This window comes from Pteropus medius, unplaced genomic scaffold, assembly GCF_902729225.1.
Source record: "Pteropus medius unplaced genomic scaffold, Ma_sr-lr_union100, whole genome shotgun sequence".
In the NCBI taxonomy this organism is placed as follows: domain Eukaryota; kingdom Metazoa; phylum Chordata; class Mammalia; order Chiroptera; family Pteropodidae; genus Pteropus; species Pteropus medius.
In genome coordinates this window covers 1,633,192-1,651,209 of record NW_024344374.1, presented here as the reverse complement: position 1 = coordinate 1,651,209, position 18,018 = coordinate 1,633,192, and the positions used below count along the sequence as shown (strand labels likewise).

Below are 18,018 nucleotides of genomic sequence, written 5' to 3'. Positions count from 1 at the left end.
CCTTAATTCTATTAAACTGATACAACAATCTATCTTATTAAATTTTATTAATTTTATAAGTACATAGAGTGTGTACTAGATAGATACCATCCTTATTAATATGCTAAGAAAATAATGATACTTGGTCCTTACCCTCAAGAAGTATGCGGTCTACTGAGGAAGATGAACAAATAATTATAAATCAAGATAAAATACGCTATAGTAAAAATATATGCAACATATTATAAAGTACAGAACAGTAAGCTATTAATTAACTATATGTCAAAAGAATAAGAAAATCTTTGTAGAAAAAGTAGTATCAGAGATGAAAACGTCAAGCTTACAAATTATTCTCTTGATATTAGCTAAATCTGTTCAAGCAAAAGTACAAGAGGAAATACCAGATCTATTAGCTTTTAAAAATCAGTAAACCTTTTGGAAACCAAAAACCTATTTTATATGCCACTTTCCTTCATATTTATAATACTGCTTAATAATCTTTCTAAGGAAAAGACCCCAATTAAAATACATTGCCTGCTTAGCCATTCACATAGTTTTTCTAATACTGTAATATTTTTAGATACAATTCTGGTGGGCAGTAAGTAGAGTCCTCTACTAAAAAAATAAAATTTTAAATTAGAATAGAAACAAACTAGAAGTAATAAAACCTAAAAGTAGCAAAGATAAATAGAATAAGGGGTACACATTACTGCTTAAAAGCGGACTTCAGTCAAAGCAATCATGACTTCAAAGGGATGTATGCCTCTCCATAGAGAAAGATTATAGATCACCATCCTTCATGAATAAAGATATAAAAATACTTAATAGGACACTTGAAAATCAATTCCAGTAGTTAAAAAAAAAAAGACATCCAAAAAGTAAATGTCTTGACCAAGTAGGGTTTATCCCACGAACAAGAGAGCATTTGAAAATCAATGAAATTCATTGTATCAACAGAATAAAGGGGGAAAATCTATGATAATTTCAAAACAGAAAAAGTATTTGATAAAATTTAGTACCTATTCATGATTAAAAACTCTCAGCAAACCAAGAATAGGATACCTCCCGAATTTGATAAAAAGTATGCACAAAAAAATCTATTGTGGAGTTGCTGAAGTTCTTTATCATGATACCAGTCTTTCGTCAGATACACGTTTTGCAAATATTTTCTAGTCTGTGGCACATCTATTTATTTTCATAATGGTGTTTTTTGATGAGCAGAAGCTTTAAATTTTGATAGTCTAATCAATTTTTTCCTTTTATGTTATTGCTTTCTATGTTTTACACTAGGAGAATAAAAGGAGAAGAAATAGTTTTAAAAGAAAGATGATTAGATGACAGACATTAGTACAAATAAGGTATTAAATGTTTGTTGAATGAATCTCTTTCAGCTTGGTGTTAAGTACAAACGTGATAAACACAATGATGGCTTCATTATGATTATTACTATAAATATAGATTAAGTCAGGGTGAAGGAGAAATTCTATAACTCACCTTGTAAGTATGCCTTCCAGGTTGTTATAAATGCTCCTTGGAAAGAGATGTCCAATAGACTCTAAATTCAATTAATTCTAAATTGAGATGACTATTTTCATCTGGCCTTCAGTAATTCATTTTGTTTACAAGAAAGAAAAATGTCTTGTTGAAAATAGGATACACTGACATTATAATAGCCTATTCATCGGCCAGTGTATTACGATTTTATCAGAACCTAAAAGGGCTTGGTGGGACTTGTTCTTAGTGAAAGGCTAGTTCCTAATAATTATCTTTTCTAAGTGCTCTCAAGTAATGTGTTTAATAATTCATTCTATCAGGCTTCAGTACCACAACCGTTGATCAGATTTCACCTTTCATTACTTATAAAATATTAGAACAAAGTATTTCAGTACTTCTCTCTTCCCTGTGGTTTTGCAACTATTATAAAGAGTGATTTTTAGTACTGTGCAATATAATTACAAAGAGAACTCACTGAATATAGTAAGCTACTCTTTAACTTTTTGATTATTTACTTTAAAAGCAAACTCTTTTTAAAAAATCAATTATTTTATCCCACCTCAATGGTCATTCTCTGCATGAAAAAGATGGGGCTGCTCTACTTTTTCTTATAATGTTAAGCCATAAATAAACAAATTCCACTTTAAAATATATCAGTGAATCTGTACCCCTGCTGACTGCTTTATATACTACAGGTTTTGGGAATGCTGTTGGCTGAGCCAAAGTAAAGTCTTCTGTCACACTGAAGCTATTAAAGCTTTAAAACTTTTTCTGAACATGCTCTTCCACTGCACATATGAAGACTCTTAATAAATGGCAAACTTGAAAAGTTTGTTACTGTGTCATCACATTTTAGAGTGTTAAAACTTATGATAGAGCACCTCCATTACCTTCAGATGGATGTATTTCACGGTTGTTAAATACTGAATTTTAAATCTCAACAAATTATTTCACTCACAGGACAATAAATATGATCCAAGTATTATGTATGTGTTTTTCTTAAAAGTGGGATGGAAGTAGAGCAGAGCTAGACAGAATGCTCAAAATGCCCCCTTTTATTTCATCTGCTGGAGTCTTTATAATTGTGACTGGGGACTATGAACCCCAAGTGTACCATACTTCTCTTTCCCCTCAGACTATCTCAAGTTCACAGAGCAAAACACCTGCTATTTTTAATAAATTAAAAGTTCACATTGATATTTCTAGACTTGATAGTTGATGAGCCTGATAATAGGATATCCTAGACTTTACCTTTTCAACAGTGGTTCAAACCCAACTGGTGTCAGCAGTGTCCTAAAACTATCACTAGTACTTTACTGCTGCTTGGTCATGTGAAAGCCCACTTCTAAACTAAAGCGTTTGGTGTCCCTGGTTAAGAGAAGCCAAAGATTGAAGTACATCTAAAAGAAATATCTAGTCATATCCAGCATGTATACTAACAGGATAATGTAATTTTTTATTAGTAACCTAGTTTTTCATTCTAAGTTCAGTTAGAAAAAAAGGTAAGAAAATATATTTTATAAATGTGTAGGCTCTGAAATTTGTAAACTAAAACAGGGATATATTATATATATTGCTAGTTTTCCTTATCTTATAAAGGAAACATGTTGAATAGATTTTTATTCCTAATCATTATTTTATAGTTCAATCCTTATTCACATATTTATTCACTTGGGGAAGCACCACAGCTCAGTGAATGAGGGTTCTGGAGGCAAACAGAATCAGGACTCAGTCGCTTAGCACACTAACTGAATCTACGTGAACTAAGGATAACAGTGTGTACTGACTTGTTAGAATTTCCATAAGGACTAAGTGAGATATTGCATGTAAAGCACTTGGCACAGGGTCTGCCCCTTCCCCTCGACCACCTACCCCTACTCCTCACCAACGTAGCGATTATCATTGTCATCACTCAACAAATACCTACTGAGTATATAAACGAATAAACTACATGGACACTGTAACTGAGGAATTTCTTGCTTATTATACATACCCATTGTATGCTATCAAATCCAATTCGGCTTCCTTTGGATTTTGATAAACCAGCTCCATTCTAGGAAGATCACAAAAGAACATTTTAGTAAATCCAAAGCCCAGCATGCAACATTACATGTAGGGTAAGCATGAGATTCAAACTATACAATGGTTCATAATCATTAAAAATCATTCGCCAAATACCTATTTTCATATAGTCATGAACTAAGAATTCTATAATTATGTATACAACTACCCATGATGGAAAATACTGACAGACTGTAATAAATTATTATTAAACGGTAAGGTGTATATGTCCAACATCTCTAAACTAATTAATTTCCATTGATGAATAGTAAACTCTTTGTTATCTCTTTGGAATTGGGGTTTATCCATTTAGCTCCATACCCTTAATTTCAGCTTATCTCCACACTGAGTTAGTGTTAGTACACCTTGGCAAAGTGATAAGAAAGTATAACATTTATTAAGCAGCTTCTAAGTGTACTGTGTTTGACATTTCCACACTTGAATTCTGTATTCTCATCTACCCCACATAATAATTCTGCAAAGTAGGCATTATTTGTTTTACAGACAGTTTTAGTGCCCACACTTTTCTTAACATACATAATTCCAAATGTTGAGTTTAAAATATTTGTTTAAATATTCAGGCCTAGAGAATCAGTTTTCAACTGGTAAGCCCCAAAATACTATGAAAATAACAGAAGAATGTCTGATGGCCTAGGGACAAGCTCAAAGAAGAACCACAGAAGTTTCTCATGCCTTGAATGTTCTTTATAAGGTATAGATGGGAGGATGTTGAAGAATAGTCTCACACTAAAAATGAAATGTGCTCCAAATTTCTAAAAAGGAGACTCATCCCACCCCAAACATAAACTCAAAGGCAGGAACAAAATCCAATTCATCTTTATATTGCCAGTGCCTTACATGGTGTATGGTAATTAGTAAATGCTTAATAAGGGTTTATTAATTGGAGGAATGGAGGGATGAAAGAAAGAAAGGATATACAGAGTAATGAAGGTAGAGTCTCTCCTCACGATCTCAGCAATGTAGACAATCTAACATTTTATTTTTTTAATATTTTTTTTGTTTCCTATTTTCTCTTAGCTCAAGTTATTTATATTCCTAATTTTTATTTTTTTTTAATTTATGGTCTTTCCCCTCTTTAATTCTCCCCCCGCACCCCCACTTCTACCCCTGACCTATGGATGTTGCCCTTTCTCCTTAAGAACTGGATCACTGAAGGTGGGGGCACCTCATTCCACACGCTCGCAGCGTGCAACTGGGTCCTCGTGCCCCTGGAGCCCTCGGGGGGCCTGGCGCACCCAGGGTATGGTATGGTCCGTGGCTCTACCTGGGGCGTGAACCCAGGACCTTCTGCATGTAAAGCAGATGTATTAACCTCTACACTATGGAGCCACCCGACAATCTAACATTTTAATACTGAGGGATATTTGAGAAAAAAAGGCATCAGTGTTAATTCCCATCAGTGTAAAAACAGGATATCATCTCTTCTTTCTTAAAACAAATAACAAAAACAAACAAAAAAACCAACCCCCTCTTAACTCCTCTCTCCCAACGAATAATTTTCTGTTTCGCTTTACAGCAAAACTCCTAATGGGTTGTCTGCTTTCATTGCCTCTAACTCGTCTCCTTCCATGAACTCACTTGAGCCACAATTTATTCTGTCCCTGTCCTATCTGATCTATAAAGAACTGTTGGTTGCTTCTACCTCACTTAAAGACTTCATTCACTTGGCTCTCAGGATCCCCATACTTCCAGTTTTCCTGCTATTTCTCTCTGGCTATTTCTTCTTAGTTTCATCTCCTAGTTCTTCTTAGCTCCTTGACATGTTGGAGGCTCCCAAAATTCAAGCCATGGGACTTTTTGTTCACTCTATGTTCATTTCCTTCTACTCCTATGGTAATTCTTCTACTCCTATAGCTTTAAATACCATTTATCTGCTTCCAAATACCAATTTATATTCCCAAACATGCCAGTCCTTTGACCTCCACATTTCTACATCCAACTGTCTCTTCACCTTCTTCATCTGGATGTCAAATAGACATCTCAAACTTTACAAGTACCAAAAAACAAAAAACAAAAGGAATGCAGTCACTATTAACTAACAACCCTACAAATAGAGCACCAAGAGAATGAATAAGCTGACCTCACTTTTCCCCGGTCTCCAATCTCCATCTGATGTTTTCCACTGGCTGAACTCAAATGGAAAACAAAGGGAAAGAAATTTGACTTTGGGAGGTGAACACACAATGCAATACACAGGTGATGTATTATAGAATTGTATACTTGAACCTATATAATTTTATTAACTAAAAAAAGAAAGAAAAGAAAACAACAGGCAAGGGAGGGAGCTCAGCTAATGCAGTCCATAGAGGTCACCCTCCCAAGGCACAGAGTATGGTGAGGAGAAGATCTGCAGGGGCAAACGGAGGCTACCTACCACATCATACTAAGAAGTTTGGATCTTACTCCATAGGTATGCCATGCAGAAAATAACCAGATCGGATCTCTACTTAAAAACAGCTGTATGGAGGAGGATTACAAAGGCTTCAGATTAAAGGAAAGAAAAGTTCTTAAGCTTTAAGCAGTGAAGTAGGCAGAACAGGGTTTTATGAAGTGTGTTTTGAAGAAGTAACCTATGTCAGTTGTCATTTGTTTATATGTCTCTTTATATGTTTCTTACGCCTCTCCCCTTCAACCCTAAACTTCTCCAAAGTATAAGTTCCTAGATAGCAAGGATTACACTCGATTTCCTCATTCTGTCTCATAGCCTAGTACTGTGCTTGGCACACATTAAGCCCTCAATAAATATTTGACGAATGACCGAAGGTTCTATAAGAAATGCCATATGGTTAAAGTGAAGAGGTTTTAAAAAAGCCTAAAGATATTCTGAAGCATTGTGTATGGGATATTTACAGTGAAAATTTAAGTGAAATAAACAAATAAAAGGAGAGATGGAAGCAGATGCTGAAAAGACTGGAAGAAAAAATCTGATGGCTAATGAACTTCACTGATAAATGAGTCAAATCAAGATAAGCCATGAAGGAATGCATTTGGGAACCAGGTGATGGATGATTCAAGGAAAAATCCTGTCTTTTTTGAAAGAGAGTATCCAAGAATCAGTTTCTGACAGAAACCAAAAAGACAAATTCTTAATTTGGCATGATCATTAATTATTCCTATATAGAATCAAACAGTAATACTTTTTAAGAAATGAAGTCTTTAATAACTGATCTTTTTCCATTGTTTATAAATTTGCAAACCTGATGATCAGAAACACTGACTATGGTGAATGCGCCCTCCAGGCAGCCTTCCCCTTCTGTATCTCAGTGCCCTTCCTTCCAGGAGAAACACATTTACTCCCCAGATATAAAAGTTATAAGTGGATAAGATTCATAATAGAAATGTGAAATGGTGGGAAAGCTATGTTTATTAATAATCAGAACTACTTGGCCAGAAAATCTATACAGTCTGAAGTCTGAGAATAAATGAAAGAATTTTTAAAAATCTTTCAATAGTAATGAAAAAATATTTAGTTCTTCTGAATAATGGCAGGAGTTGGGGGACATGGAAGGGTGGGATGGGAAGAGAGGGACAATAGCATTTATCAGTTTACCATACTAGATCAGACTATCATATATAATATTCTTCTCCGGCAATGACCTATATAATATCCTTCAGAGCAAAATGGAACTAGCCAATAGTCAAAGAATATCGAAGGAAAATCATGTTTTTGCATAATTTTAAAGAGTACCTGACCAATTCAAAATATTTCAAAAACCTTTGCTGCACATAATCTAAATGGCTAAAAGATTTACTTCTGCGTCTACTAATGATATACAAAATTGTTCACTGTGAATGACTACTGCAAATTTGAAATCCAAACTCTCCTTTCAACTCCCTTTCCCCGCTTTTTAACTAAAAACACACCCAGATTACTAAATAGAATGCAAAGTAAGATATCCTAACACAGAACCCTGTAAGTGGTCTCTTCAGTAATGAGAACAGCTGATTACTGCTGGCACTGGTGTGCCTTTGGGACTACGTCAAGAATATTATTATAGTTGGTTCACTCAGTGCTTTACACAAACACAGTTCACTGACTTTATCTTCACTCCACTAAGGCATCAATATTTTATGATCTTCTGTTGTGATTCAGCAGTCTTTAAAGCAATCTCATTTCTTACCTTTTCATCCATCTTAGAGAAGTTTTTTTTGAACATACTTGTATTTACACATTGCAGTAGCTCTATGAGTAAAGACACAAGTTATAGGGCCTGCACTTGGCCATCTTGAGCAAGAACTTTAACATACCTGGGCTAAACTCATTTACAAAAAAGTGAAAAATAGAAGTTCATAAAGACACTAAAGTGAATAGGATTTCATTTCTCAAACACCAATGTAAACCTTAAAAGTGCTAGAAAATGTAAGTTATTAATAGCTACCATCTTTTGAGCATCTACATGTATCAGACATCAAGTTAAATGCATTACCTATATTATCTCAACTGGCAAAGTTGCTCTTAGCGCCATTTAAAGAAACTGAAGCTTAAAGAAGTTAAGTGACTTGCTGAAAGACAAATAACCAAATGAGAATTCAAAGCCAGGACTATATAAGGCCCAAAACCTCAAGAACTTCGAAACCCCTTCTCCTTTGCAATCTCAGGGAGGCTGGAAAAGCTAAATAACACCAGTAGAGTAGTAAAACCTTGCTTTCTCGGGTTCTCTTGCAGCTGGAAATCTGTAGGCTAATGTCACAAAAGTAGAAGCTTGCTAGAATGCACTATTTCTTCTTCTAGTCTCGACAAGGAAAATGTCAAGAGAATTCAGAAGCTCTGGACCTAAAGGTATCAGAGACAAATAACTATCTATTTGTTTAAGCTACTATTAGTCAGCCAAAAGCACCTCTAATTGATACAGATGCCATCACTATTGTTATTATTGCTATTATTCCCATATTTGGAAAGGGTATAGGAAATCCAGTATATTACTTATCCTTATGAAAGGTGACTTTGCAATATGTAACAAAATCTAAAACATGCAGAAATTATACTCTAAGACTTTAAACTAAGAAAATTATCAGGAAAGGTTGATGTCACACTGAGACATTCATTAGATAAATAGCCAAGATATCTGGTAGCCTCAGTACTTGCCAATTATTTTAAAAATAATGTAGCCTGGGAAGAATGGAGCTAGGTTCAACAGTCATCCCTGCATGTTAGAAATTGGGTGATTTAGGTTGTTATCTACCATCTCTATTTTGATTTTCTTGTCTGTAAAATGAGGTCTAGCAACCCCATGTAACAATGCTGCACAATAAACCTACCCCAATCATAAAGACTTTTAAGTCTTTATTTTCTCCCTCACAGATCTATGAGTCAGCTGGGCAGCTATGCCTTTGTCTGTTCCATATATCTTATTCAGGGCCCCGCCTGAAGGAGCAGCACCTACCTAGGGCACATAAAAAGTCAAAAAAACACAAAGGGCAACTCAAATCATGACAGCCCATTTGAAATATCTACATATGTCTATAACATTCCATCAGCCAAATTTAAGTCTCAGCGTTAAGCTCAAGTAGGCAGGGAAGTAGCCTCCCCTTAGTGAGAGAGGAAAGAACTATTTCTGAAGAATAATTCTAACTATCAGATGAGAATAAAAAAGTAAAAACAAAAACCATATGTTTTTCCCAGGGTCGTTTTTAGGTTTAATCAAGCATGGAGAGCATCTAGCTTAGTGCTTAATAATGAAAGTCATTATAATTAACTCCAGTGGGAATATTTGGTAATTTTTCATAATTTGGCAAAACCTTCTCAACTTTGGAATTTTTTATCTGGACTACAGAAGTATATTCTGTGTGATCTTCAGTAGCTATTAGTTTCCAATCCATTATCTCTGTATCTTTATGCCTACAGATTATAACAAAGGTAAGTTATACTATTACGCTTCCCTGGTAGGTACTAAACTAAAAAATACATTGTACTAAAATTAACTAATTTGATAGTCTATCAATGGGTTCTTTGATTGTCTATTTACCTAATAGTCTATGTATTTATCATTGAATTCTTTCTAATGAAGGATAATCTGTTTAGAAGAATAATTTTTACATAACCATATCAGAAAATTTCAGTAGATTCAACATCACTGAAACTGGGCACTTCTGACTTCTAGTATGTTATTACAATATAACATTTAACTGCAATTTTTAGTTGCTTGCCACACCCGACAAAGATGAGAATCTCAGTAAGAAATATGCAATGATCTGAAAAATTGTGGTTAATTTTATGTATTGCAAAAGGAAAGTATGTTAGGAAAATATACAGCTAAAGTGAGGCCTAATGATGAGAAAAGAGAAAAAGTTACCTTTGCTGATAAATAGTGCTTGTAGTAGTACAACTGAAACAGCAGAAACGCAGAACTTGTCAAAGTTAAAAGCGCCAAAATCACGTTCTTATTGATTCTACTCATTAGTCTGTGGTGCTCACTTGGTTGTCTTTTGAAAGTAACCCAGTTGGTTTCATCTTTTTGGATAAGAAGATAATCTTGTATTCCGTGAACAAAAGGTATTTCTAAAGAAACAAAAACCTTATTTTTAATTTTTCACTTCTAATAAACAGCAACAAAAGAAAGAAAAAGTTATCTAAAGTTCTACAGAATGTTCTTTCATTTGGTAATTTCTTATCCTAAAGAAAGAACCAGATATGAAACCAAACCTGAAAGAACAAAAATGTTTTTCATAGCATTCTTTACGGTTGCAAATAATAAAGCCACAAATGGGATATTTATAAAAACTGACCAACACATTGGGGGGCTTCTCCCCCAGAGCTTCTGATTCAGTAGATCTGGTGTGGGGCCTCTGAACTTGCATTTCTGACAAGTTCTCAGGTGATGCTGATGCTGTCAACCATACTACAAACTACTTCCAGAGAAGAAATCAAGAAAGCTTTTGGTCAAGAAACCACCTCTGTATGACAGCTCTTTGTTTTTTGTGATTTAGGATGTGGTCAGTTTTTATAAAGACCCGTGTATGTTTTCAGGTTTTTTTGCTAGTGTAAAGAAAGCATTACAAAAATTTTTGTTCTTTCATCTTTAGTTTCATCTGATTATTTCTATAGGAGAAGAAATTTAACATAGTTCTACTTCTTCTAACCTCCTCTTCACTGTTTGATTTTGGTTAAACATATTACATTTAGTTGTATTTATCCTTACTCTTTTAAATATACTAATACCTGTATTACTCGCTGTCTAAACTTTGTCTTTTGTTTTCCAACTAAAATTAAAACAGCAAATTTATACTACCTCCTGCCTTCTCTTTCAACCCTTTTATTATTTCTTTCTACCTTGTTTTTTGTATTCTTTTGTATTCTCTAACTACATGTCTCACAGTTATTTTGGTCTTATTCCTACTGTTCTCTGTCAATCCTTTTGCCGTATCATCTCTATTCATCTACTAGATGGCTGATATTCATCTTCTCATAGTTTATCGAAAAGAACTTATGTGTACTATTTACCTTGAGTTCTTGCATTGTTCAAAAATGGTTGTCAATTGATAATTTGGCTTTGAGGTCACAATTTCTTACCCTTGATGACTTACAGGTTTAGTGCCACTCTTTTGTAATGCTAAATATTCCCTCGATAATGAGATTCTCCACTCCCTCCCCACTGCCCTGCACTCTCCTACAGGTAAATTGATCACTTTAACGGAATGAGCAAAGAACACATTCCTTACCTTTGAAACCCAATTTTCAAAAAACTAGTATGTAATTATGTTGATGATTGTATATCAGTTTTTCCTTATTGTGTGCCCTATCAATCTGTAGAATTAAGATTTCTTTTGTTTGTGCAAAGTTTTCTTACATTATATGTTTGAATATTTTTCTGTTCTAATGTTAAACTCTATTTCCGGAACTACAATTAAGCACTTGTTTCAACACCTTCATTCCTTCTTCACTTTGTCCAACTTTCAAAAGCCTGTTATCATGTCCTTTCCTGAGTTTTCAACAATGTTAACTCTCCTTTTTGCTTTCAGTGTGGCCTTTTATTTCTCTGATTTTATTTTTCAGCTTTGCCAGATTATAATTCACCATAAACTGTTCTCTTACTCCTTCTGCCTACCTCTTAGATCAATAAACTTTGTCTCTTATTTTTAAAAGTGATTGTTTCAATAAATTTGTTAGGCCAATACAGTTTCTCATGGATTCTTTGTCACTTGTTTTTCCCTGTTTAGATTCTCCTTTCTTCTTGTAGCATTTTTGTATACTGTGCTTATTTCTTTTATTATTATTTATATTTGAATGATGTGAGCTCCTCCCAGATCAGTTATTTGCAAGATTGTGGAAGGAAGAAACAGGGCTGGATTCTGGGCCATGACTTCTTGCCTCACCAAGGGAATGCTTCCTACAAAGATGGTATATCTGTGTGTTTTCTCTTTTGCTCTTGCTTTCTTGCTAGTTCATGTTGCCAAACAATCCAAGGAAGCTCCCAAGGCCTTCCTATGCATCCTGATCCCACCATAAACAGGAGATCTATCTCTCCTTGTTCTGCCAGCTCTGTCTGAGACTCTATTGGCATCCTCTTTTAATTTCTTCCTGCTTACATATGACAACCATTTCTCAAATATTTTGATTTGGGGTTACAGGACTTCTAGTCTCACTGAAGATGTGATTACATTTCTATCTCTCATCCTCCTTGCTGTTTCAGGGTAACTTCAGACAGAAGAGGGTACAAATGTCTTTACTCTGCCATATGAAATCAGCAGTCTTGGTGTGGGATTTTAAAACAGTCCAAGTGAACTTCTAGAGCTGAAGCCTATATAAAGCAAATATCATAAGAAATTATAAAGGTCAACAAACTACTTAAGAAAATTATATCAACAGTGATATAAATAATCCACTTGATGTATAGATAATGTGTATTTAGCAAAGATAACTGAATAAATCATGATCATTTTCTATCTCCTTAAACTAAAAACTAGCAACATAAAATAACATTGATGATGGTATTAGATTTCATTGTCAGCTAAAATCTACTAAAATAAAACAATCAAATATTCTAAAAAAGGCAGCTCACAAGATAACAAGAATATCCTTCATTTTCAAGATTTCAGCTCAGTTTCTTATATTAAATAGTACATCAACGTACACTGATTCCTAATGAAATCTAAATTGACATTCAGATTGTGCCACAGCTCAGTATGTTCTACGTCTGAATTAATAAATGGGAATGCATAAAAGGCCTATACAAACCACTGCAGAACATAAAGTCCGAATTAATATCTTGTTCTCTCTTTAGACACGTGTCTAATCTAATTAATTCTTACAAGAAACAAACCTCAAAATTATCATCGCTTAACTACATTTTTATTATCAAGATGACATCCAATTAACTTTACTTCATTATTTACTTTCTATAAATACCAAGGCAATTCAACTGCAAAGGAGGAGTATTAGCCTGTCAAAACATTCTTTTTTCCTAGCACTACCTCTGCATTACAAATTTAGTTACCACTTTAAAATGAATAATATGATACTTTAAAAAAAAGAGAGGCCAAGGCTTGTTGGTTTTATATCTAAAATATCTCTGGCATCAACTCCGTCTTCTTCACTGTCATTCTAATTTAGATTCTAATTGTAACTAATGTCCTAATTTTAACTGATATCCCAGTCTCTACTTTCTACCTACCTGTAATCTTACCTATACACTGAGATAGATGAAGCTGCTAATAGATTAATCAAGTTACACTAGGACCTAAAATTTTCAGTAGTTCTCTACGACCTACAAATAAAGTCTGAATTCTATACAATAGCATTCGACGGTATTCACAATCTGACTGAACACAAGTCAAATTTTCTAGGCTTTCTTCCACTTCATACACTCTGTGGTTTTGCCCAACTATTCCTGGAATACATCCCATACTTTTCTGCTTCTTTGCTTTTGTTCATTCCCTCTCATCTGATATTCTCTCATCTATTTCCATAAAACCAGTTCTATTCCTCTTTTCATAGTTTCTCTCAAATGACCCTTCTTTTATGAAGTTTTCCGTGCACTTCCAGGTCAGAAGTGTTCTCTCCTAGCCCTAACCTCCTAGTTTTACCTACTTGGAAGGAATAAATATTTACCGTTTATCATTATAGGCAAAAGTGCCAAAAAAAATGCTAAGCAATGGAGATAAAATGATAAACACCATAAAGTTCCCTATCTTCTAAGACTTTAGAGATGAGTATAAGAGTTTTCAAAAGAAGAATGGTGATGGTGATGGCGGGTGTGATGTACCTAGAGAACAGCACGGGAAGTTTTTTCCAAAATGCACAAGCCCCATCCCTCACCACCCAACATCTATTAGGAACCACTGCTCTAGTCTGTGATAGACTCTATCAGAGGTAAACGCAGTGGCAATATCAACAGTGTAGTTGCTATGAAGGAGTAAGTACAGGTTACCATGGGAGCACAAGGAGAGGCAACTAATCCTAAAGTATTTACTGCTTTCTATCTTGAATTATAGTTATTAGTACCCATCGCCACTACCAGCCTAAAACTAGCTGAATTAGTTTCAAGTAATAATAAGTATACTAAGTATACTCAAATATACAGCACAATGCTCAACAGCACAGAAAACTATTTTTTAAAGTTTTTATTTTGAGAAGTTCTATGTCCTGCAGGAACTTTAATGATAAAACAGAATATGAGATATGAAAAAGAGTGATTTTTTAAAAAATGTAAAGCCCATACTTGGTTCTAACTCTGAAACAATAAACGTTTAAAAATAACATATGGAGAAATATGACATAGAGCCAAAATAGAAATATTATTTCTGTATACGTTTCTTTTTTACATGTGACAATTTAGCCATCATAATAAAATGTTGGGAAAAATAAGTAATGTATTTTCTTAAACTTAGGTAAAGCTTCCTAAAGAAGATAAGTATATCATGCCTAATGGAAAAGAGAAGAATATCTCAGAAATAGTAAATTAAAATTAGGAGGGGAAGAAAGACAGCGAATGTTTTCAGGGAAAAAAAATGTAATGGGGACACCAAGGGGAGTTATGAGTTTAGGTAGGCAAAATATCTTCAAGTTCTAATGCAAATATGAGAAGCTTAATATAAATATGGATTATTACAACACAGAATTATTCTTAGATGATGTGGAAGCAGGCCATCACTAGTGCATTAACTGAGATTTGACAAAGAAGGAAGGAATGGGTAGGTCTGCTTCCCAACTGAACCTTTAACGGATTATGGGTGTTAGAGCTATCGATCCCCTCAGTCTTTGGGCCTAGGGTAGCTACCGCCCAAGACTGGTCACCTGCAGCCAAGAACAAACACATTCTTTTATCCTTTCTTTCACCCTTATTATCAATTTCATTATGTGTCAAGACATGAAAAAGGTTGGGAAAAACTGGTGGTAGAAGAAATCCACGTAGAAATGTAAAAGAAAATCTACAGGATGGGAAGTACAAGATCGATCTCAGGCTCTTTGTACAGCCAAGGGCAGCATCTGATAGTCTTTCAGCTTCTCACTTGCCCTTTCACATTGACACTTGTCCTTTAACGGAAATGGCACCGAAGACTTTGGCACCTGTCTTACCCTGACATCCCACCACCACTACCGTTCTTTTGAGAATCATCTGGGTAAGGATCTGTTTGAAAGAATGTCTAACTGCCTGACTTTCATTCCATTTCTCCCCACTCCTGCTTTCTGGATCACCTCTCTTAACATCAGAGGCCCTTGGACAAGAAATGACCAGCCCGATACCTAACTTAGGTTCGTAAGGTGATTTGTGCTAGCCTGGTATCTTCAACAATGCCAATTTACTCCGGGACATTGGGAAGCATGGGTGATATGAATCAGACAGACTGAAATTCAATTATTCAAAAATCACTAAATAAAACAGGAGGGTAAACTACAGAGAAGAGGGTAATGTAATCAGGCAAAGACATGTTTAGAGTGATGAGGTAACAGATTGGAAAGCATAAAGATAAATTACTCTTGAAGATGTATTCAGAGTTAAGACATAAAAAAAAAAAAAAAAAAAAACTCAACATTTTTAGCAGCTCTAAGCCAAAAAGGCCTAGTAATAATCGAGGCTATCCAATCTCCCCTAAATACTGCTGGTCCTTCCTGTCGTTCATTTCCTTTCCTTTCATTGCTAACTTCTCAAAAGAGTATCAGTATCCTGGAAGTAAAGGTTAGACTGCAAGAGTCTAAGAAATCTCTTTATCTCCTTACCACTCATTCGCTTCTTAACCCTTTGCAGTTTAACCTCTATCTCAATATGCCGACACTTGAACATAAAAAAATTAGTCTCTCCATTTGATACTTCAGAAAAATCATTTTATGACTCCTTTCTGAATGTCTATAGAGTAATGAGGTTTTTGAAAGAAAATGTCTGAAATCATAAACCTAGATAAGAAAGGCTAGATGAGAAAGGAAGTGAAGATAGGAGGGAACTGATATTACGGGGCAAAGTAAAAGGGTGAGGAAGTGGTATTTCTTAATATGTCTACTATTCTGTGCTTAATACAAAATATGGATGGATGTTCACCAATGGATGCTCTCTTTACACTCTCTTAATCATTTTATTAGGTATACTTCCCGTATCTACTGGTTAATTATTACTCATAAATATTCCAGCTGACTATTAGATATGTCCTCTTGAACATTCCACTAGCAACTAAAACAATCACCATCCACCTTCAAACTAGATTTCTTTCATGACTGGACCATTTATCTATTCTGTTAATGGTATCTGTATTTTTTCAATTATTTATGTTTAAAACAAAAAAGTTTTTGTGGTTCTAACTCCACATCTAATGAGTCAACAAACTGTGTATATTACTCTCGGTGCCTCTAAAAGCTGTCATTCCTTCTCCATTGCCAGTATAGTTAGCCTAACTCAAAGGCCTTATTAACCCTGCCTAGATAGAAAGCCTCCTACATGAATACTCTACTACCAGGCTTTCTTCAAAACACCCATCTTAGGGACCAAAGTCCAATTATTTCTATAGTATCACTTTGTGTCACTTTAAGACCTTCTAAGGCTTATTTAGTGCTATTCCCCTACGTGAACCCCCTGATACAGTGCTGTCTCATCTTGGCGCCTTTGCCTATGCTATTCCTTCTATCTACAATGCTTCCTCTCCCTACCCTCTGCCCTACTCACTGTCTATTGAGTAGTTAACAGTACAGGCTCTGAAGACAGACTGCTGTATTCAAATCCTGCTCTGCCACTTGCAGCCTATGTGATCCTGGCCAGGTTATTTAACTTTCTATGCCTTCATGTTTAAAACGGATCTATAAATTATACTTGACTCACAGGGCTGCTCTGAGGATTACACAAAGTAATACATGTAAAATACTAAATATCACCTAGAACATAGTAAGTATACAATAAATGCTAGAATAATTAATAAGTTATCTTAAAAGTCTACTAGTAGCTCCTTCTGCTCTTGATTAAAGTCCCCTTCCTTTACATTTCCACGGCAATGTGTATTTGTATTCTTTTTGCAGTCGGTCTTAAATTATAGTTCCTTGAGACAGAAAGTTATGTTTCCATATTCTCCAGTATTCCATATTCCAGAATCCAAGCACAGACATAGATTTAAAAGGCAACTTTACACATATGCTGGACTTCTGTGTCCCCAGAAGAGCTCTGTGTACCCAGAGAGTACAAAAGCATTTGAGATGAGACGTGAACAAGAGCAGCTGTAGGTAAAGAGTGACAGCCAGAGTTTATGTCACACAGGTCACTTTGCTCTGTTACCTCATTCATTTATTCTTCAATTAAGTCCACAAATATTACTGAACCTTATATACTAGACACTGGGCAACCTGCTACCTGTTTCCTGTCTCAAGACTACAGAGTATAAACAATAGATTATGGTTATTTTAAATCAGCAGATATACCAAAAAAAGCCAAAAAAGGCTTTTGACCTGAATGTTCTTTTGACCCAAACATTATTTACACGAGTTATTTCATGGGTTCAAATAAAAGCTATCTTAGTCATCATACGCACCAGAGTAAGAACAGTGGTTGTCTTTGTGCTGGGAGGAGTGTTGGTGCTTTTATTTTTATTTTCTGTTTATCTTATGTGAACGTCAGTTGATTCTGTAATTTAAAAAGACTACGTTAAAAAAAAACTATTAAAATCCCTCTCATTCTCTGGGTTAATTAATAGATACTCATTTACTACAGCCCACACATGTTGTAGGCTTTAATTATGTTAATATCATCCCATCTTAGTAAAACTATAAAGTTAACACAATCAAAAACACAGGGCTTAGAGAGTATCAAGTACTCAGTACGACATAAAAAGTGTAAATATATGTACATATATAGTATCTGGATGGATGTTCACCAAAATATCAATAATGATTATCTATAGATGGGGAGAATTGGGGTGATTTTTACATTATTCTTTATGTTTTTCTATACTGTTCCAATATTTTCATAATAAACATATTTTTCCATAGACAAGAAAATTATTAATAAAAAGATGATGGGTAGTAGTGGCTTAATAACTGCCACATTTGCT

The 18,018-nt window shown here is 34.8% G+C and overlaps 1 protein-coding gene across 17 annotated transcripts in view; it reads right to left on the bottom strand.

Annotated features, from left to right (window-relative positions):
* The window catches only part of FKTN (fukutin), a 65,950-nt gene that overhangs the window by 45,367 nt on the left and 2,565 nt on the right, over positions 1-18,018 (bottom strand). For 12 of the 17 annotated variants that reach the window (XR_005654477.1, XR_005654480.1, XR_005654476.1 and 9 more), the window contains exons 2-3: positions 9,849-10,054; positions 3,467-3,526 (exon numbers count right to left, since the gene is read on the bottom strand). Coding sequence is in view for 13 of the 17 variants with exons in the window: in XM_039870615.1 (XP_039726549.1) it covers positions 3,467-3,526; positions 9,849-10,054 (266 nt within the window). In the remaining 4 variants the exon portion in view is untranslated. Of the gene's footprint in view, positions 1-3,466; positions 3,527-5,635; positions 5,687-9,848; positions 10,055-11,214; positions 12,098-17,499; positions 17,592-18,018 lie in introns of those variants that run through there. The other 5 variants (XM_039870619.1, XM_039870620.1, XM_039870625.1 and 2 more) reach the window with 4 other exon arrangements.